Source organism: Leptosomus discolor, chromosome 26, assembly GCF_034619465.1.
Source record: "Leptosomus discolor isolate bLepDis1 chromosome 26, bLepDis1.hap2, whole genome shotgun sequence".
In the NCBI taxonomy this organism is placed as follows: Eukaryota; Metazoa; Chordata; class Aves; order Leptosomiformes; family Leptosomidae; genus Leptosomus; species Leptosomus discolor.
This window is the reverse complement of record NC_141416.1, coordinates 1,523,819-1,543,181: the sequence shown is the minus strand read 5'-3', so window position 1 is coordinate 1,543,181 and position 19,363 is coordinate 1,523,819. Positions and strand designations below refer to the sequence as shown.

The following is a 19,363-nucleotide window of genomic DNA, read 5'->3' as shown; positions in this document are numbered from 1 at the left end:
GAGCCAAGCCCGGAGGAGCCAGGCCAAGGCAGCCCCCTGGAGTGAGGGGATCCGTGGTTTTTCCACCCCAGGGGCCTTTGCCGCCGCGCAGGGGGAGGCTGGAGGAGCCCCCTTTGCACATGGAGCCCAAAAGCACAAGGGGGAGGTTCGCTCCTTCCCTCCTGGGGACGGCCCGAGGCACGTCCCACCTCTGGATACAAACCACCCCCAGCTCCGAGCGTGTCCCTCGGGCGGTGGTTAAGCAAAACACCCTCCAGCGCCGGGCCGAGCCGACTGCCTGGCGTAAGCAGCGTTATCTGGTGTCAGAAACCAAAGGAAACGGGCAAATTCAGCGCCAGCTCAGGGAGAAAAGCAGGTGGGAACAACCAGCGCAGAGAATCACGGCATCGAGCCGCCCCCTCCTCGATTCATCCCCCCAAAAAGCCACCAAAAAGGACATCTGAGAAGCAGCAAACCGCAGCGAAGGCTCAGCGGGGTGAGCCCGCGCTGCTCCGGGCAGAGGGAGGGAGGCGGGTGCGTGGGTTTCGGTTTCTTCCCCGAGCTCGGGCTGCCCGAGGCCCCTTTCGGTTCTCAGACACCGGGGGACGGGCTGGGAGAGACCCCAAAGCTCGGCACGACTCGCTGCCATCGCTTCTGCCCCACGGGGATGGTGGGAAAGGCGAGGAGAGACGCTCCTCCGGGGAAATACCCTGCCCCGATCCCACCTCCGACGGCTGGTGGGGCCGGTCGAGAGCCCACGGACTTACCCCCAGTTCACCTCCGGGCGCCCAGCGGGGTCCGGCTCCCCCGAGGCCCAAGTCCTTGGAACTCCCCCCCCCCCCCCCGCCTGCCCTCAGGTTGCTTAAAAAGAAGGTCAAGCGTCAAAACAGGCGTTGGATGCGCCCCCACCCCGTGGTTTAACCCCCTCCCCAAGGCCAGGGGAAGCACCACGCAGCCTTCTCCGGCCTCTCTGGGCTGGCTCCGTGCTAAAAGACCCCCCTCCAAGAGGGAGGGGAAACGTTAAACCCCTAAAACCGCCGGAGAAGCCCAACACAATCGACGGCGAGAACCAAATGTAGGTCCGTTGAGCATCGCCCTCCTCCCCCGAGGCAGCCGGAGCAGGTCCCTGCGGGCTCTGCCGCCGCCAGCTCCCTCCACCTTCCTCCCGCCGCCACGGCGCGCCGGTTCCAGCAGCCAGGCGTGACGGCTCCCCCCCCCCCCCCCAACAACAACAGGGCCGAGAGAGTCAGCCTGAGCCCTGCCCCAGCCCCAGCAGCAACCCCCGGGGTTCCCAAATCTCTGCCAACGCCGCCTTCGAGCCCGGAGGCGGGCGCCGAGGACGACTAAGGCTTCAGTTTGAGCCAGGGATGGAGGATGGTGAGGATGGAGAGGATGGAGGAGGTGAGGCCGCAGAGCCCCACGAAGCCCGGGTTGGTTTTGTACAGCCCCAGCTTGTCCAGGGGGATAAAAAGGTCGCAGGTGTTTTTCACCAGGTCCAGCAGCAGAGGAGGGTTGTTCCGAAGGACGTGGAGGAGCAGGCGGAGCTGGAGCTGCAGCCTCGGCCCCAGCTGCTGGAGCCCGCGGTCGGCCCGGAGCTGGCGCCCGTTCTCGTGGCCTTTCGCTCGCTTCCCGCCGGCCTCGCGCTCCATCAGGAGCCGGAGCTCGTAGGCGTCGCGGCTGAGGTTCACCACGAGGGCGAAGAGGTAATACCTGGAAAAGAGGGCGGGGGGGTCACGGGGCTGCGGGGCAAGGGTTTGGTACCGGGGGGGGTTATGGTGTTTATAGGGGGGTCGCCGTCACGACCGACTTCTCTCCCCCGCGGCAGAGAAGCCGGCGCTTCGTTACGGCAGCGCTGGGGAGCACGGGGGGTGGCTCCTCCTGACGGGCTTCCGAGTTACACCAAAAAATTCAGCATTTTATATCCTTTTTCTGCAAAGTCGTGCTCTTTAACACATTTTAACATCAGCGTGCGTGTTATGCCCGCTATGAATGTTGACATTTACACTGATTGCTCCACCCTATTAACTAACTTCATGAGTATTCCCATACTAATGTAATCAGGGGGTATCTTACTGATCAAGGTCTCTGATGTACAAATCAGGAAGGGGAGGAGGTGAGGGTCTTCACCTCAACATTCCTTAGTTTCTCTGGTTTCACCCCATCAGAGAAGATGAAACTTTCACCCCCCGTCCCTGTCTCCTGCCTCCCTGTTCCGTTCTGGGCCATTTCACACCCCGCAGCAGCTTTAGCTTTGACCTTCTTCGTGAGGCAGCTGCTGTCTCTGAGCATCAGGGAGGGTTTGGGTGTTTCTTACTACGATGGAAACTAATATCATCAATACGCAGCGTTAATTATTCCTTAAAGCAATTCAGTCGTTCATTAAAAGCAATTAGTGATCAAAGAAAGGTAATTATCTATTCAAAATCCAAACTTGATTATAATAACAGGGGTGGCTTCTGTATGAAGCTGCTAGAAGTTTCCCCCACGTCCGATACAGCCCATGCCGGCCGGCTTTGAGACGGACCCGCCGCCGGCCAAGGCCGAGCCCATCAGCGACAGCGTTTTTCGCCTCTGGGATAACGTATGTAAGAGAGTGAAACAGTTGTGGGGCAGCAGGAATTGCAGCGAGTGAGAGGAGGGAGAATGTGGGGGAGAAATACCCTGCAGGCACCCCGGGCAGGGCAGAAGGAGGGGCAGGAGATGCCGCAGGCACCGGAGCAGCGATTCCCCTGCGGCCTGTGGTGAAGACCCCGGTGAGGCAGGCTGTGCCCCTGCAGCCCGTGGGCGGGGGAGCAGAGGACTGCCTGCACCCCGGGGAGGACCCCACGCCGGAGGAGGTGGGTGCCTGAAGGAGGCTGTGACCCCGTGGGAAGCCTGCACCGGAGCAGGCTCCTGGCAGGACCTGTGGCCCGTGGGGAGAGAGAGCAGCCCCCGCTGGAGCAGGTTTGCTGCTGGGGACCCCGGGAGGGGGCTCACGCTGGAGCAGTCGGTTCCCGAAGGACGGCGCCCCATGGAGGAGACCCACGTTGGGGCAGTTCATGGAGAACTGAACCCGTGGGAAGACTCACGCTGGAGAAGTCACGAAGGACTTTCTCCCGTGAGGGGGACCCCACATTGGAGCAGGGGAAACGTGTGAGGAGCCTCCCCCTGAGGAGGAAGGAGCGGCAGAAAACAACAGTGTGATGGACTGACCCCAACCCCCATTCCCTGTTTCCCCCCTTGTGCGACTGGCGTGGGAGGAGGGAGAGAAACCGGGATCATAGTTAACCCCGGGAAAGAAGGGAGGGGTGGGGGGAAGATGTTTTAATTAAGATTTGTGTTTATTTCTCATTACTCCTCTCTGAGTTAATTGGCAATAAATTACATTTTCCTTTAGTTGAGTCTGTTTTGCTCATGACTGTAAATGCCGAGTGATCTCCCTGTCCTGATCCCAGCCCCACAAGCCCGTTGGTATTTTATTTCCCTCTCCCTTGTCCAGTTAAGGAGGGGGAGCGATAGAGCAGCTTTGGTGGGCACCTGGCATTTTGGCCAGGGTCAACCCACCACACGGGGGGAGAGCAGAGAGAGTGGGGGGAGAGTGCTGGGGGCCACGAGCCACGAAAATGGCTTCAAACCCCCGCCTCGGGTGGAAGGAAGAGCCCACGTCCTACGGGCAGCGGAGGGGCTGAGCCCCCCCCCAGCGCTCTGCCATCGGTACGGCGCGAGGAGGGGAGAACCCCAGACCCCTTCGCCCACCCCTACAGCGGAGGGGAGGCGAGAAACCTGCTCCCCCCTGGGGAAGCGCCCTCGCTGCTCGCCGGCAGCCCCTCACCTGAAGGCCCTCTGGCTCCACTTCTCCTGGTCGACGCTGGGGACGAGCCCCGTCTTCCCCGCCCAGAGGACGTTGTCGCAGGCGAAGTACATGGCCCTGTTCAGGTGGCCGAGGGTGACGCAGAACCGCAGCACCATGTCCGACAAGTGGATGGCGCGTTTCGCCGCCTCCAACGCTTCGGCCGAGCTGCCCAAGCGCAGCACTGCGGGAGGGACAGACAGACAGACAGACGGACGGACGGTTAACGGAGGTGGACGGTGGGAGGGCAACCACAAGGAGGGCCCCGCTCCCCCGGGCGGCCCCACTCACGCTTGCGGGCCAGGCTGAGGTGAGCCTCCAGCTGCCGGACGCTAGCCAGGACGCCGGCGCTCGCCCCGTTCCTCCGCAGCGTGTCCCCCGCCAAGGTACAGGCGTATTGCGCGGCCCTGCAAGAGACGGTGAGGCGTGAGGGACGCTCCCCCCCCCCCCCCCCCCCCCCAAACCGGGAGCCTCCGCGCCCGCCCTCCCGCGGAGCCCCGGTGAGGCGAGGCCGGGCAGCCCCGCAGCGCAGCCGGCGCCCCCCGCACCTGAAGAGCCGCTCCTTGGCCTGGCTCTGGGCGCTGAAGCGCACCCAGGTCTCCATGGCCGGGCCGGGCCGGGGGCGTCGCTCCCCGGTGCGGGGCCTCGGCCGGGAGGCGCAGCGTAACGGCGCGAAGCCACTTCCGGGAGCGCGACGGAAGCCGCCGCGGGTCACGCGGGCAGGGCGGTGGATCGGCGCCACAGCGCTGCCATGCCACCCCCTCACCCGCACGAGCTGTTCCTATTGGCTGGATGCGGCAGGCCCCGCCCTCTCCCATCAAAACAGAGACCGTGAATGGGCAATTGCAAACGTCTGCGCCTCTCAATCTGTATAAAAGCCTTTGATTGGTTAGTTTTTCCACTTCCCGCCCCTTCTCCCGACTAATAAGAACGTGGTTACAATTCCTCACCTCTGTCTCGTTCGTTCTTTCCTCTGTCATTATAATCAGTCCTGCAGGACGATTGGACAGCTATCCCCTATGCTCCGCCCCCCTCGCTATGTCCCTCACTTGTGATTGGGGTAGGCAAGGAGAGCGCGCCCCGCCCTCTCCGCGCCCCACAACCGAGTTCTGATTGGCCGCTCTCCTCCTCGACCCTCCCACCTTCCCGCTCCTCCGCCCTGCGATTGGCCTCCCACCGCTTTCACCGCCCCCCCCTTCCTCCCCGCCCCGACGTCTCCTCCGTCCTACCATTGGCCAACTCCCACCGCCGTCCCTCCCCCTCCCTGAGGCGATCTCCACGCCCATTGGGCCCTCGGGCGCTGAGTGACAGCGGCTCCGCGACGGGCGCTCTCCCTCGGAGCGGGATGATGGAGTCGGTGCGGGCGCAGCGGCTGCAGCCCGGCGTGGGGACGCTCCGGTCCCTGCGGCCCGGTGTCACCGGGGCCCCCGCCGCCGCCTCAGCCCCTCCGCCGCCTCCCGCCCCTCCGCCCGCCGCCGTCGCCGCCGCCATGGCGGCTCCGCTGCCCGCCGCTCCGCCGCCGCCGCCGCCGGCCGGGCTGGGCTTGGGCTTGGGACTGGGGCTGCCGCCTCCGCCACCGCCGCTCGGGCTTCAGGGATCCGCCGCGCCGCCGCCTCCACCCGGCTCCGGGCCTCCCGCCGTGCTGCGGGAGGCGGTGGAGGCGGTGGTGAGGAGCTTCGCCAAGCACACGCAGGGCTACGGCCGCGGTGAGCCGGGGGAGGGGGGCGGCGGGTGGCGGGGCGGGCTGGGGGCTCCGGGGGGACCGGTGTTTGGGGGGAGGGGACCCGGCGGGAGACCCTTTTCCCGTGGTTGTCCCCTTCTTCCCCCGTGTCAGCCCCACCCCGGGGCCGCCCTCGCCCGGGGCTGGCTCCTCTGCGGCTTGCGGCGGTTTCTCCCTCCATCTTATCCCCCATCGCCTTCTCCCCGGGGATGGGGACGTCTCCCCTCTCCCGCACAGTCTGTGCCCACAGGGCTGGGGCTGCTCTCTGCCTCTTTTCCAACCCCCGCCCCTGCTCTGTGTGTGTGTCCCCCCGCCACCGTGTCCTGTCCCCCATCGCTGTAGGGTCTGGGGTCTTCTCGGGGTGGTGCCCTGACAGCTCCCCCTTTTCCTTCCAGCCTTGTCTCCTGGCCCTCCTTCCCCATCAGTTCCCCCTTGTCTGGGATGCCGTTTTCCTTGGTCCGTGCCACCCTTCCCCCTTTCAATCTTCTAAGCTTTAAGGTGCAGACCCTTTCCAAGACCCTCTTCCTTCCCTGGAATTTGCCTGGCAGCCGTGTGGGGTGAGGGCTCTGCTTCCCTTTGCTTCCCGAGCTTCAAGCACCCTTTTCCCTGCAGATCTCTGACTTAGAAGGAAGAAGAGAGTCGGGAGCTGTATGTTCCCTGCCCCAGCGGCGTGTGGCTGGCGCGTGATGGGCTATAAGAGTGACCAAGGAGGCAACCTTGACTGTTGTCGTTAGGTTAAATGTCAGTAATCGGCGTTTTGGGGAGACTTTTCCGGCGTTTTCTGCTGTCTCCACCTTGGTGCGTGGGATCTCCCAGCCCTGCAGAGAGCTCGTGTGGTTTGGGTGGCATTAGAGGTGGCGAGAATCCCTGCTCCAGCCCCGTCTGGCTGGGGCGGCTCGTGCCAAAATCGAGTGAGTAAAGTAAAAGCGAGTAAAGTAAAAGCCCTGAGGCCGTGGTTTCTCTGGGTCGGCCTTTTCCCTAAGGAGTCTTGTGGTTTCAGGGGTCAAGCTTGGGAAACATCCACCAGTCTCCTTTTCTTGGAGAGCTCCGTGGCCTCTTAGATGCAAATTTTTGTTTTTATGGTCTCGGCTGTTTCCCGATACCTAATTTGACGTCGTTTTTTTGCTTTTTCAAGTGAGGTAGGGAAGTGTACAGGTGACCACGAAGGCGGGTGTAGGAGCTTGAGCTGGGTGGACAAGTGGTTTAAAGCTGAGGGGGTTTCCTCCTTGTGCCGAACCTCTAACAGGTAAATGTGTGATAAAGTTAGAGAAAGTGGAGGCTGTTTATTTTTTTAAATGTTTTTTACGTTTTTAAGAAGGAGGATGCTTCTTGCACAGTAGTGAGTTAGTCCTGCCTGTAATTCCTTTACTTCCACTTGACATCAAGACAAAAATAAAAGCTCATTGCTTTCAACAAAGGCAGCAGCCAGGGGGGCTCTGCTGGGCAATCCTTGCCCATTCCCGGTGGCTGTGGTTTTCCCGGGATCCCCCTCAGTTCTGTGCTCTGCACGGCTGCACCTGGTCGATGGAAAAAAAGCCCTAAAAACCCCGTGGCTGGGAGGAGAGATTGGCTCTGCTGGTGCTGGAAGAGGCTGTTGCGGGGGTGTTAAGTGCTCCACCACGCTCCGGCGCCGCGGGGCTCCGAGGATTGCATCAGGTCGTGCGAGAGCCCCTGGGGGAGGCTCAGATCTGGGTTTGGTTTTTATTTAAAAAAAAAGAGAAGGAAAAAAAAAAAGGAGTACAGAAGCAAGAAGAAAAAAAAAAAAAAAAAGCTTAAAGCACATATTTTACTGGCCCTGTGATGGAAAGAATCTTCCACCCCACCCGAAAGGAGACACTTTGCAACTATTTTGAGTTCCCGACTTCTTCCGGCTCCGGCAGCAGGTCCAAGGCTTCCAAAGGGTGAGTGAGCGCGGGGGGAACCGCCGCTCGCCTGGCTCCGGGGCGCCTCGGCACCATGTGGAATCACTTACTCCTCGGTATTTAATATGCAAGTCAGATGTGCTGTCGTATCCACCACGCCGGGGTACGGGGTTACGCTCCAGAGCAATAAACAGCGATGACTGATGGTCGGAGCAGGCTCTGCTTTGTGTCTCCCGGCTTCCCTGCGGCTGTTCTCCGAGGGGCAGATGGAAAGGGGGAGCCGCTGGCGGGAGCCTCCCCGGGTGGGTTAAGCCGTGCTCTGTAAATCTCCCCCCACGCGTTTGGGTTTTTTTTCCTAGAAGATCAGCATTTCCAGTCCCTGCCCTCAGCAACACAAACAAACGGACGAAAAGGCAGCGACCGGCGCCGATGGTTCAGAGCTCCAGCGTTTCGAGCTGGTAGGGAGACTCGCTCTGCGCGCAGGCCTTGGAAATGCCTCCCTACGCGCTGGGTTTCCTGTCGAACCCCACCTCCGACGGCACTTTTTCAGCATCTCTCCCCGCGTTCGAACCACCCCGGCGCTTGGCTCGCTGCCCTCTGCCCCGGCCCGAGCGCTGCGCTGCGTTGCCCGCTCCGTACGGGATTAAAACCCTTCAGGCTGCGGAAGGTGTCCCTGCTTTCTCGAGGATTTCGGATGCTTCCCAGCCCTGCATTGCTATTTTGTGGTTTAATGGGAGGAGGAAGGGGAACGAGCGAGGCTGAAAATCATCGATCCGGAGCAAAAGCATCGATCCGGAGCAAATTCAGGCTGAGAGTTCACTTGGGGTTCAGGGCGCTGCCGCGTGGGTCCGCTACGTGCGACCCGTGCGGCGGCGTAGCTGCAAGGAGAGGGTGGGTGGGCAGCTCTCTGCTCTCCAGCCCTACAAAAGCACGTTGTTCTGAAGCATTTGGAGGGTTTCGATGAGGTGGTTTTACTCCCTTATCTCCTAAAACCATCCTGCCGGCGGCAGCTGGAAGCGTTGAATCCAGTCTGGGAAGAAAAGCTCGTTTTAGATGCTTCTCAGCTGTCTGACCTATTGCTCCGGTCGCTAACGAAGGGCCCAGCCAAGCGTCTGGCGTAGAGGAACCCTTGTTTTGGGCTGAAAACGCGATTCCCTGCCCGTGCACGTGTTGCGTGGCGTTGCCTCGTGAACCTGCTCTTCACACCAGCTTCTCGGACTTGGCTGAATTCAACCCAACTAGAATTTCCCCGGATTTTCAGAGCAATTCCGTCTGTCGCGAGGATTGGCGCTGCCTGGTGCCGCTCGGCTTTCTCTGCCGTTTCTTGTGTGGTCACTGCTGCGAAGTCTGTGGTTGCCCCGGGCCAAACGGTCCCTGAAGCCGCGGCTGAACCGGGCGTTGTCTCCCCAAATCCGTCGGGGATTCCGTGCGTGGCTTACGCTGGCCCCGGGAAGGGAATCTGCCTGGATGGGTGGGAACTCTGGGTGTTGGTGCGCTGGAGAGCTGGCAGGGAGCTGTGGATTGTTTGGACGCCTTTTTGTTAAGGCGTCAGTGGAAAATTGCCCCCGTCTTGCATGTTTCATGGAAAAAAACCCCCAAACCTCAACCCGAACCCTGAATTAAACCTGAAAACGATCCAAAGCGCCGGCTTTCTGAACAAATGCCCCGAAAAAGCCTGTGGGGGGGAAGAGGAGGGAAATGCTCAGCGAGGGGCTACTGTGCTGGTGACTCCTGGCCTGGCTTCGTCTTGCAGGAAAGCACTAAAACAAAGCAAAAGGCTCGAGCTCGCCGGGCTGAAGACCTAAAAAGGGGCGACCGAGAAGCCGAGCCAGGGTGGCTCGCCGGGGCCTCGGCACCTCCCGTTCGCGCGGGGCCTCAGCTTCACCCCCTTTTCTCTCTTTCCCCGGGAGACTTTGAGAACAGCAGCCTCGGTGCTCTGCCTCGTTGCACGCCCAGGAGCGCTGGCGTGGGGATTCTGGGGGTTCTTTGGGGGTCTTTTCTCGTTTTAACGAGCGAGCGAACTCGGGGGTCGGGTCCTTTTGACGGCCTCGCGTTAGGGAGGAGTCGCTGCGATCTGTTTTGCAGGTCGCCTCGCTTCGGAGGTGGAAAAGCCGGAGAGGAGGAGCGCTGAGGAAGAGCCGAGGGCAGGCTTTTCCTACGGCTGCCTGTCAGACTCTTCAGCCCCGGGCAAATTCGATGGGACTTCGAGCGTTAGACGCTACAAGGGTCATTTTTCTTGCCCAAAAGTCAAGGCAGGAACGCTTAGAACAGCTCGAAGGAGGTCCTCGCCGCGCTGGGGGTTCGACAGTTGTGAGAAGGGCGGGACGGCTGGCTCGGCGGGACGGCAAACACCTCTGGTTCTTGTGGGCGTCTTCAAAGGAGGAGCGTTGAGTCGGCCTGTTGGGGCTCCAGGCCGATTGCTGCGAGGGCTGCGCGCTTCGGGGCGCGGGCTCAACCCCCCTGTAGCAAATTTGGCGCTCCGGGGCCTGCTTCAGAAGCCACTCCTGAAAAGGTGAGGGTTCCCGGAGTCGACACGGGCTGACGCTGAAGGCTCTGGTTTCCCCCCCTTGGGTGCTGGACCGGAACAAAGCGAATCCTGGTTTTATCCTGGGGTTCGCCGTTTGGTTCCCCGCCTTTGCGTGCCGAAGGGCACAAAGGAGGCTCTGCGGTGAGCCGGCCCCGTTCTCCTCGGTGCCGCCCCGCGCTCTCGGCGCGGCCGTTAAACGCTCCCGCCCAAATCGCGGGGAGCTCTGGGGAGCCCTCGGGTCGCCCCTCGCGTCTCCGCCGCGTTGGCTGAGGCAGGGACGTGATGGGCGGCGTCAAGGCGGGTGTCTCGGCGGGGCCGGCGGCTTTGTTTTTGTCTTGGGTGCGAGGAGGTCAGTGGTTTGGGGCGGGCGAGCCGACCTGCCGAGCCCCGTGCCTGCCCTCCCACGGGGGAAGGACGCCTCGCTGCCCCGCAGCCTTTCCCCAGGCCCCTGCGGGAAGCTTGTCCCTGCGTTCCTGGGAAGGAGAAGAGCTTTGCTGTTCCGCGACGCGGGGGTTCTCCTCGCTGGGAGAGGAGGGTGGGTGTTGGCCTCGCGCACCCGCAGCTTCCCCTGGAGCTGACGGTTTAATGTGAGACGTAACTGTGATGGGTTGACCCTGGCCAAAATGCCAGGTGCCCACCAAAGCCGCTCTATCGCTCCCCCTCCTTAACTGGACAGGGGAGAGGAAAATAAAATACCAACGGGCTTGTGGGGCTGGGATCAGGACAGGGAGATCACTCGGCATTTACAGTCATGAGCAAAACAGACTCAACTAAAGGAAAATGTAATTTATTGCCAATTAACTCAGAGAGGAGTAATGAGAAATAAACCCAAATCTTAAAACACCTTCCCCCCACCCCTCCCTTCTTTCCCGGGGTTAACTATGATCCCGGTTTCTCTCCCTCCTCCCCCGCCAGTGGCACAAGGGGGGAAACAGGGAATGGGGGTTGGGGTCAGTCCATCACACTGTCGTTTTCTGCCGCTCCTTCCTCCTCAGGGGGAGGCTCCTCACACGTTTCCCCTGCTCCAATGTGGGGTCCCCCTCATGGGAGAAAGTCCTCCATGACTTCTCCAGTGTGAGTCCTTCCCACGGGTTCAGTTCTCCATGAACTGCCCCAACGTGGGTCTCCTCCGTGGGGTGCCGTCCTTTGGGAACCGACTGCTCCAGCGTGAGCCCCCTCCCGGGGTCCCCAGCAGCAAACCTGCTCCAGCGGGGGCTGCTCTCTCTCCCCACGGGCCACAGGTCCTGCCAGGAGCCTGCTCCGGTGCAGGCTTCCCACGGCGTCACAGCCTCCTTCAGGCACCCACCTCCTCCGGCGTGGGGTCCTCCCCGGGGTGCAGGCAGTCCTCTGCTCCCCCGCCCACGGGCTGCAGGGGCACAGCCTGCCTCACCGGGGTCTTCACCACAGGCCGCAGGGGAATCGCTGCTCCGGCGCCTGCAGCACCTCCTGCCCCTCCTTCTGCCCTGCCCGGAGTGCCTGCAGGGTGTTTCTCTCCCACATTCTCCCTCCTCTCACTCGCTGCAATTCCTGCTGCCCCACAACTGTTTCACTCTCTTACATACGTTATCCCAGAGGCGAAAAACGCTGTCGCTGATGGGCTCGGCCTTGGCCGGCGGCGGGTCCGTCTCAAAGCCGGCCGGCATGGGCTGTATCGGACGTGGGGGAAACTTCGTACAGGAGCCACCCCTGTAACCCCCCCTGCTGCCAAACCCTTGCCCCGCAGCCCCGTTACAGTAACCGCGCTCCCCGGGCAGGGCCCCGCTGGCGGCGGTGGGAACACCCCAACGTTGACGCCGTGCGGGCGAGGCCCGAGGAGAGCGGCTTCCCGGGCTCTTGCGGTCGGGGTCTGAACTCGATTCTCTTTCTGTCCCCTCAGTGAACGTCGTGGAGGCCCTTCAGGAGTTCTGGCAGATGAAGCAGTCGCGGGGAGCCGATCTGAAGAACGGAGCCCTGGTGGTGTACGAGATGGTCCCTTCCAACAGCCCCCCTTACGTCTGCTACGTCACCTTGCCGGGCGGGAGCTGCTTTGGCAGCTTCCAGGTACGGGCGCGCGGGCGGGGGAGGCTGTCCCTGCGCTCCGGAGCAGCCTTGCTTGGGAGCCCTGAGGAGCTTTCCCCACCAGAACTAGGGCTCAGGTACCTTTCTGCGCTGGGCCCAGCGTTAACGCTTTCCTGCTGATCCGAAGCGTGAGGATGACGTCGGTCTGGCTGTAACACACCCCCCCCCGGCCCCTGTAATTTGGCTGTAAAACCCACCCGACTTCAGGCCGGGAAGGTTTGGCTGGAAATTTGACTTTGCTGTATGTACTGTGCTCCCTGTCCTTAGCAGAGCTGAGGTAAGAGAGGGTTCTGTGATACCTGCTTTCAGAGACAACTCCTGGGTTGGCCCGTCTTGGCGCTTCGTTCTCCTTCCCAGCATTAAGCCGTGGGATGTATTTACAAACCAGCAGAGTAATATTTCCTTGCGAGGGCTCTGGATTCGACCCAGAACCTCTTCTCAAGGTGCCCAAAGACTCTAGAAATCAAACCCTGACGTTGGATCAATAGTTTCTCCCCTCTTTCTCTTCAAAACGTCCCACCCAAATACCTCACCCGAAAGATTAAGGTCCAAAAATCGCAACGGGTCCTGGCTGCGTTTCGGCTTCCTGTGCCGCGGTGGCTTTGGGCGGTTCAGGCTCTGGTTTTGGTTTGATGAACGTGTCCGAAAGCAGCAGCTCCAGCAGGGACGCGGCCTGAAGAGCGGTCCTTGGGCTCGAGAGTCGTCGGGTTACGCTCTGCTTCCGAGCTAATGAATTTTGTGGACGCTCTGACGGGCGGCGCTGCCTGACGGGCTGAGTTCAGCCGCCTGCCTGCGTGCCTTCGGCGGGGCTGGGATCGCTGTGGTTTCCAACGAGCTCCTAATGATTCCAGGGTGTCTGCGAGCACAGCTTCCCGGAGCTGCCCAACACCCGTTTGGTGGGGCGGGAGCTGGGAGCGTGGGGCCGGAGGGAGCTGGGGGTCACCGCGCCGTCTTGCGGTCCTGACGGGTGTCCGTCTCTCCTCAGTTCTGTCCCACCAAGGCCGAAGCCCGCAGGAGCGCCGCGAAGATCGCGCTGATGAACTCGGTCTTTAACGAGCACCCCTCGCGGAGGATCACGGACGAGTTCATTGAGAAGAGCGTTTCGGAGGCGCTGGCATCTTTCAACGTAAGGCTTCGCCTTGGTGGGGACGGATTGACGGGGGGGGAAAAACCCCTCAAATCGTGGGAAGAGCAGGGTGGGGGTATTTTTTTTCCATCTGGAACTCTTTACGGCAGGTCTCTGTCAGTGACTTCTGAGTATTAAAACTTTAATTGTGGCTCTAATTTTCATTCTGCTTCCCCTCCCACACATTCTCACACTCCTCTCGTGCCTCGGATCAGGCAGGGTAGGGTACGAAGACTGAGACGTTGATTCGCGTGGCCCTTCTGTGCCCAGACCGTCACGGGGGCTGGCTTGCTCTAAACCAAATGTTCTCCAGAAACTTCTGCTTCTAGCGGGAGAGCTTTGCATTCTTCTTTTACTGCTCTAATTGTACCTTACCCCGGAGGGAGCCCGTGCTGCGCCGTCACGCGGCGCCCGACATTACCCAGAGCGTTGTAAGAACTTTGAAATCGCCGTAACGGGCTGCAGAGAAAAACCCCCTGTCGAGTGGCGTTGCCAAAGGCGGCTCCGCTGCTCCGCGAGGGCTGTGGAGAACGCGACGAGCCTTGGAGGCTGGATGAGACCCGTGAGGTGCGTCTGTCCTGGCCGTCCTCCTGCAGCTGACCCGGCATCGCCGCAGCGGGGAGGATGGGGCAGGAACCGGGCGAGCCGCGGCGGCGTGGGGATCGCAGCTCTGGTGTGACGTGTCTCTTTGCAGGGCAATCGGGAGGAGGCCGATAACCCCAACACCGGGATCGGTGCGTTTCGCTTCATGCTGGAATCCAACAAGGGAAAATCGATGCTGGAGTTCCAGGTACCGCTCGTCACCGCGTGGCACGGGGCGGGGGGGTTGGTTGGGTCTGTGGCTGTGTCTGTGGTGCTTTACGTTCGGAAGAGAAGCGGGGCTTTCCTCTTGGGGCACAGCGCGGGGTTTGTGGCGCTTCCAGGGGCTGGTGCAGCAGCAGAGCCCTTGGAATTTGGCTTCTCTCTGTAAATGCTCCTTGGGGTTCGCGAGGCTCCGTGTGGAGCGTTCTTCTGATCCAGCGTTTTCGGGGAGCTGGTGCTGGAGGGCCCCGGTGGTGCCTCCAGGTACCTCGACCCGTGGCGTTCAGCCGGCCGCTTCGTTGGTGGGTTTTATCCTCTCCCTGTAAAACGGGGGAGGTCTCGCTCCGCGTTGGAAAGCCGGCGAAGGTCTTTTCATCCAAAGACATGGTGACTGTGGAATTGGGAGTCTTGATGGTCCGTGCCCTCACGCCAGAGCACTGTCTGAGCAGTCTGCGTGCCCTCCTGCCGCGGGCTCGGCCTGTCTCTCGTGAGGACAAAGCAGCCGTGAAATGAAAAAGTCCAAAGTGCCGAGGGAAACTGCTGTAACGCTTATCAGCTCTGGTGAACGGAGCAGGGGGAGTCCGTGCCGAACAGAGGACTGAGAGCCGAGATTCTTCGGGGCCTTATTCCAGCCTTTCCGAGGGAACTGCTCCTGCAGAGCAGAGCAGAGCCGAGCAGCCAGGTGAATTAAGAGAGTTTAGAGCACCCTGAAGTCGTGACTCGATAGCCTTTGGGCGCCCTCCTTGTCAGGCAGGACGCCTGGCCCCGCACGTACGCGTCGTTACGACAGCGCTCGGAGATTTGTGAATCCTTTCAAGTTAAACTCGGGCTTCCGCAGTAACTCCAAACAATTCTGGTGCAGCCTGTAAGTGCACCCACTGGAATGGGAGGAGAAATTAGACCGTAGCTCTGCTGCAGAGGCAGCGAAGCAGGGCTTGGATGCCTCTCAGGGTAGGCGCCTCAAGTCTGCGGTGCCGCTGTATTTGGGGGTCCTTTGCTGCAGGCCGCCAGCTTTTCCCGAAGCTGACTTCTTGCCTGGCTCGTTTCCCTTGAATGGAAATACTCCGGAGGCGGCAGACAGAAGTGTTTATAGTACTGGGCCTGTGTACATGGGGTGGCTCCGTTGTGTGTATTCCTTAGGCTGGGTTTGTGTTTGGGAAGCTGAGCTAAGTCCCTGCCAGTTTCTGAAGGGAAATTTGTGTGGCCTGGAGAGAGAAATGTTTCCTTGGGAAACGTTGTCACGGTTCAGCCTGGGGGGCTGCGAGACGACGGGGTCTGGCGTGCGGAGTCCTGGGATCCCTGGGGCAGAGCGAAGCGCCAGCGGCTTGGTCTCCTCGGTGATCCCCTCATGGGGTCGGGTGGGGTGAGCCGGGCTCTGCCCTTTGCCATGCTGGCTCCCAGGACGCTGGGGGTGCCTTCCACCTCCCCTCCTTCTTGTCTTTTTGATAAATCTTAGCTCCACAACTCTGGAAGCCCTTTGCTTATGGACTCGGGAGTTGCGAACATTCCCTGTGATCCTCGCGGTGGCGAAGGACGGGGCAAAGCTCCGTGGTCCTGCGGCCAGAAACTGGCTCGGCTGCTGGTAAGGCCGGTCCCCACCTCGGCGCTCGGCCTGAGCCCCTCTTGCCCTTGCAGGAGCTGATGACCGTCTTCCAGCTGCTGCACTGGAACGGCAGCCTCAAGGCCATGCGGGAGAGGCAGTGCTCGCGGCAGGTGAGTCCGGGCGCCTCGAGCCGGCGCTCTCTGGGTGCGGTGGGGTGCGACACCCTGCCCTCGAGCTCCCTTGGGCTGCCCTCGAGCTCCCTTGGGCTACCCTCGAGCTCCCTTGGGCTGCCCTCGAGCTCCCTTGGGCTCCCCTCGAGCTCCCTTGGGCTACCCTCGAGCTCCTTTGGGCTGCCCTCCAGCTCCCTTGGGCTGCCCTCGAGCTCCCTTGGGCTACCCTCGAGCTCCCTTGGGCTACCCTCCAGCTCCCTTGGGCTACCCTCGAGCTCCCTTGGGCTACCCTCGAGCTCCCTTGGGCTACCCTCCAGCTCCCTTGGGCTGCCCTCCAGCTCCCTTGGGCTGCCCTCCAGCTCCCTTGGGCTGCCCTCCAGCTCCCTTGGGCTACCCTCGAGCTCCTTTGGGCTGCCCTCGAGCTCCCTTGGGCTCCCCTTGAGCCCCCTTGGGCTGCCCTCCAGCTCCCTTGGGCTGCCCTCGAGCTCCCTTGGGCTGCCCTCGAGCTCCCTTGGGCTACCCTCGAGCTCCCTTGGGCTACCCTCGAGCTCTCTTGGGCTGCCCTCCAGCTCCCTTGGGCTACCCTCGAGCTCCCTTGGGCTACCCTCGAGCTCCCTTGGGCTACCCTCGAGCTCTCTTGGGCTGCCCTCCAGCTCCCTTGGGCTACCCTCGAGCTCCCTTGGGCTACCCTCGAGCTCCCTTGGGCTACCCTCCAGCTCCCTTGGGCTACCCTCAAGCTCCCTTGGGCTACCCTCGAGCTCCCTTGGGCTGCCCTCGAGCCCCCTTGGGCTCCCCTTGAGCCCCCTTTGGGCTGCCCTCGAGCTCCCTTGGGCTGCCCTCGAGCTCCCTTGGGCTACCCTCGAGCTCCCTTGGGCTGCCCTCGAGCTCCTTTGGGCTACCCTCGAGCCCCCTTGGGCTGCCCTCGAGCTCCCTTGGGCTCCCCTCGAGCTCCTTTGGGCTCCCCTCGAGCTCCCTTGGGCTCCCCTCGAGCTCCTTTGGGCTACCTTCGAGCTCCCTTGGGCTACCCTCGAGCCCCCTTGGGCTACCCTCGAGCTCCCTTGGGCTGCCCTCCAGCTCCTTTGGGCTGCCCTCGAGCCCCCTTGGGCTGCCCTCCAGCTCCTTTGGGCTCCCCTCGAGCTCCCTTGGGCTGCCCTCCAGCTCCCTTGGGCTCCCCTCGAGCTCCTTTGGGCTACCTTCGAGCTCCCTTGGGCTACCCTCGAGCCCCCTTGGGCTACCCTCGAGCTCCCTTGGGCTGCCCTCCAGCTCCTTTGGGCTGCCCTCGAGCCCCCTTGGGCTGCCCTCCAGCTCCTTTGGGCTCCCCTCGAGCTCCCTTGGGCTGCCCTCGAGCTCCCTTGGGCTGCCCTCGAGCTCCCTTGGGCTACCCTCCAGCCCCCTTGGGCTACCCTCGAGCCCCCTTAGCTGCCGAGGAAGCCCGAGGCCGCGAAGCGCCGCGCAGCCCCCGTCGGGCCTTGCCTTTCCGAAGCTCCCCTGCCTGTCTCCGTTCCCCCAGGAGGTCCTGGCTCACTACTCCCACCGCGCTCTGGACGACGACATAAGGAACCAGATGGCCATGGACTGGGTGAACAGGGAGCAGAACAGCCCGGGGGCCCTTTCCAGAGAGCTGGCTTCCACGGAGAGAGAGCTGGACGAGGCCCGCCTGGCTGGGAAGGAGCTGCGTTTCCACAAGGAGAAGAAAGACATCCTGATGCTGGCGGCGGGCCAGCTGGGGAGCATGCACTCCTCCAACTGCTAGACTCTGGCGGGCAAGTCCTTCCACACCCCCCCACCCACCCCCCCCAGCCCTACTCACCCCGCCACGCTGACGGGACCCCGTCCCCCGTCCCGTAAAGCATGCAGCGCCTCTGCCAGAATAGTGGCCCATTTGCACATTTTTAAAGAGGTTTTTTTTTAAAAAAACAAAACCACAAAAAAACAACAAAAAAAGCGCTCCTGTACAGATTTTTAAACCTTTTAATACTTGCTAGACCTGATCCTCAGCCTCCTAGCCACTAGAGGATTCCTTCGGGCACTTATTTTTTTTTTTTTAAAGACGGGATTAAAACCGCAGCTTTTCAGGATTAGCGCTGGAGACCCCCGCTGCACGTCGGTGCTATAGACCTGGCGGTCTTCCACTCAACGCAGCGCTTCTGCCAGAAAGCGTCTGTGCTTTGGAGCTGGTGCATGTCATGCACGACCTGCTGCTTTGGTTTTGTTCCTTTTTTTTCTTCGATAGTAGAGGGGGGAGGGGGGGGGGGGGGGTGTCTATAAAACTAGCACACTAATTAAAACCCAACCCACCAAACCAAACCAACCAGCTCGTTCTCCTTTACGACACCAGCTGCGTGGGGGAATGCTCCCAAGCACCTTAAAAGGGATTTAAAACTGGGATTTTTGTTTTGGCCAGGCTTTAGTCCGGGGGTCAGTCTTAGCTTTCCAGTTCCAAGCTCAGGCCGGACTCGCAGTCACCCCCACAACTCTCAGGTGGCTCCGTCTGTTCCGCCCCCCCCGCGGCGTTTCACCCGTGGGGTCAGACTTTGGGCTCTAAATGCGGCACCTCACGACGGAGCGCAAGGCCCGGCGGTGCTTAAGGGATTGGCCTGGGCGGTTTGATTAGTCTGCAGCAGGCCGAGCCTCCTGCTGCGCTCCCTCCCGAGCCCCTTTGGGTCCTTGGAGTGTTCAGCCCCGCTTGGCGGGGGGGAGACGCCCAAGTCCTGTCCCAGGCACCGGCAGCCGGTGGGGGAGTGAAGCACCCGCTTAATTCTGCTGGAAGTGGAGCGTTGGGGGTTGTTTTGGCTTCCCCAGACAAGCTGGAGAGATGCAGCTTTTTTTTGAAAATCTTGCAAGAAACGAGAGATGGACGTTGTGTTCTCTCCGGAGCAGCTTCCAAACCAAATGTCAGACTTGGCCTTCCCGAGGAAGGTTTAAAAAGCCTTGCCAGAGTTTGGGAACTTGCTAGCAAGGAGGGGGGAAACTGCTCGGCTTCTCTCCCTGACGAGCCTCCCGAACACAAGGCTTTGTTAGCCAGAACGGTGCTCAGTCCTTCCTTAACTAGCACTGTGCTTAATCCTTCCTTAACCAGCACTGTGCTCAATCCTTCCTTAACTAGCACTGTGCTTAATCCTTCCTTAACTAGCACTGTGCTCAGTCCTTCCTTAACTAGCACTGTGCTCAATCCTTCCTTAACCAGAACGGTGCTCAATCCTTCCTTAACCAGCACTGTGCTCAGTCCTTCCTTAACCAGCACTGTGCTTAATCCTTCCTTAACTAGCACTGTGCTCAATCCTTCCTTAACCAGCACTGTGCTTAATCCTTCCTTAACCAGCACTATGCTCAGTCCTTCCTTAACTAGCACTGTGCTTAATCCTTCCTTAACTAGCACTGTGCTCAATCCTTCCTTAACCAGCACTGCGGTTAATCCTTCCTTAACCAGCACTGCGGTTAATCCTTGGTTAACCAGCACTGTGCTCAGTCCTTCCTTAACCAGCACTGCGGTTAATCCTTCCTTAACCAGCACTGCGGTTAATCCTTCCTTAACCAGCACTGCGGTTAATCCTTGGTTAACCAGAGCGCAGATCCAGCCCCGCGCAGGGAAGGCTCCGGCCCGCGTTTCGCCCGCTGTCAGCCCGCGGAGGCTCTGACCCTTCCCAGTGCCCAGCTCGCACCCCCAGCTCCCTCCGCAGGTGCCCCCCCCCCCCCCCCCCAGACCGTTCTTGGGGACAATTCTTGGGATTTCTGGCAGAGCAGAGGC

The 19,363-nt window shown here is 61.2% G+C and overlaps 2 protein-coding genes across 4 annotated transcripts; one reads left to right on the top strand and one right to left on the bottom strand.

Moving 5' to 3' along the window:
- Positions 1-1,277: 1,277 nt before the first annotated feature.
- Positions 1,278-4,412, bottom strand: PEX11B (peroxisomal biogenesis factor 11 beta). The gene is made up of 4 exons (XM_086478489.1): positions 4,357-4,412; positions 4,100-4,215; positions 3,791-3,992; positions 1,278-1,689 (listed from the first exon to the last, which is right to left on the bottom strand). The coding sequence occupies exons 1-4, from the start codon at positions 4,410-4,412 to the stop codon at positions 1,323-1,325; spliced, it is 741 nt and encodes a 246-aa protein (XP_086334615.1). The 3' UTR covers positions 1,278-1,322.
- A 744-nt stretch (positions 4,413-5,156) lies between these two features.
- On the top strand, positions 5,157-17,383 carry LIX1L (limb and CNS expressed 1 like). Of its 3 annotated transcripts, none has more exons than XM_086478480.1 (7): positions 5,157-5,247; positions 5,326-5,514; positions 11,794-11,957; positions 12,961-13,101; positions 13,796-13,891; positions 15,538-15,615; positions 17,126-17,383. In XM_086478480.1, exons 1-7 carry the CDS (start codon positions 5,157-5,159, stop codon positions 17,366-17,368), a joined length of 1,002 nt encoding a protein of 333 aa, XP_086334606.1. In that variant the 3' UTR covers positions 17,369-17,383. The 3 variants fall into 3 exon arrangements, with proteins under 3 accessions (XP_086334606.1, XP_086334607.1, XP_086334604.1); XM_086478481.1 differs by having other exon boundaries at positions 5,157-5,283; positions 5,374-5,514; XM_086478478.1 differs by having other exon boundaries at positions 5,157-5,514.
- Positions 17,384-19,363: the final 1,980 nt, after the last annotated feature.

Coding starts and splice junctions, on each gene's coding strand:
- PEX11B (XM_086478489.1), bottom strand. CDS start 4,412: ATGGAGACCTGGGTGCGCTTCAGCGCCCAGAGCCAGGCCAAGGAGCGG. Junction 4,216..4,356: donor GCCAAGGAGCGGCTCTTCAG/GTGCGGGGGGCG, acceptor CGTCTCTTGCAG/GGCCGCGCAATACGCCTGTA. Junction 3,993..4,099: donor CCTCAGCCTGGCCCGCAAGC/GTGAGTGGGGCC, acceptor TCCCTCCCGCAG/TGCTGCGCTTGGGCAGCTCG.
- LIX1L (XM_086478478.1), top strand. CDS start 5,157: ATGGAGTCGGTGCGGGCGCAGCGGCTGCAGCCCGGCGTGGGGACGCTC. Junction 5,515..11,793: donor CACGCAGGGCTACGGCCGCG/GTGAGCCGGGGG, acceptor CTGTCCCCTCAG/TGAACGTCGTGGAGGCCCTT. Junction 13,892..15,537: donor AATCGATGCTGGAGTTCCAG/GTACCGCTCGTC, acceptor TTGCCCTTGCAG/GAGCTGATGACCGTCTTCCA.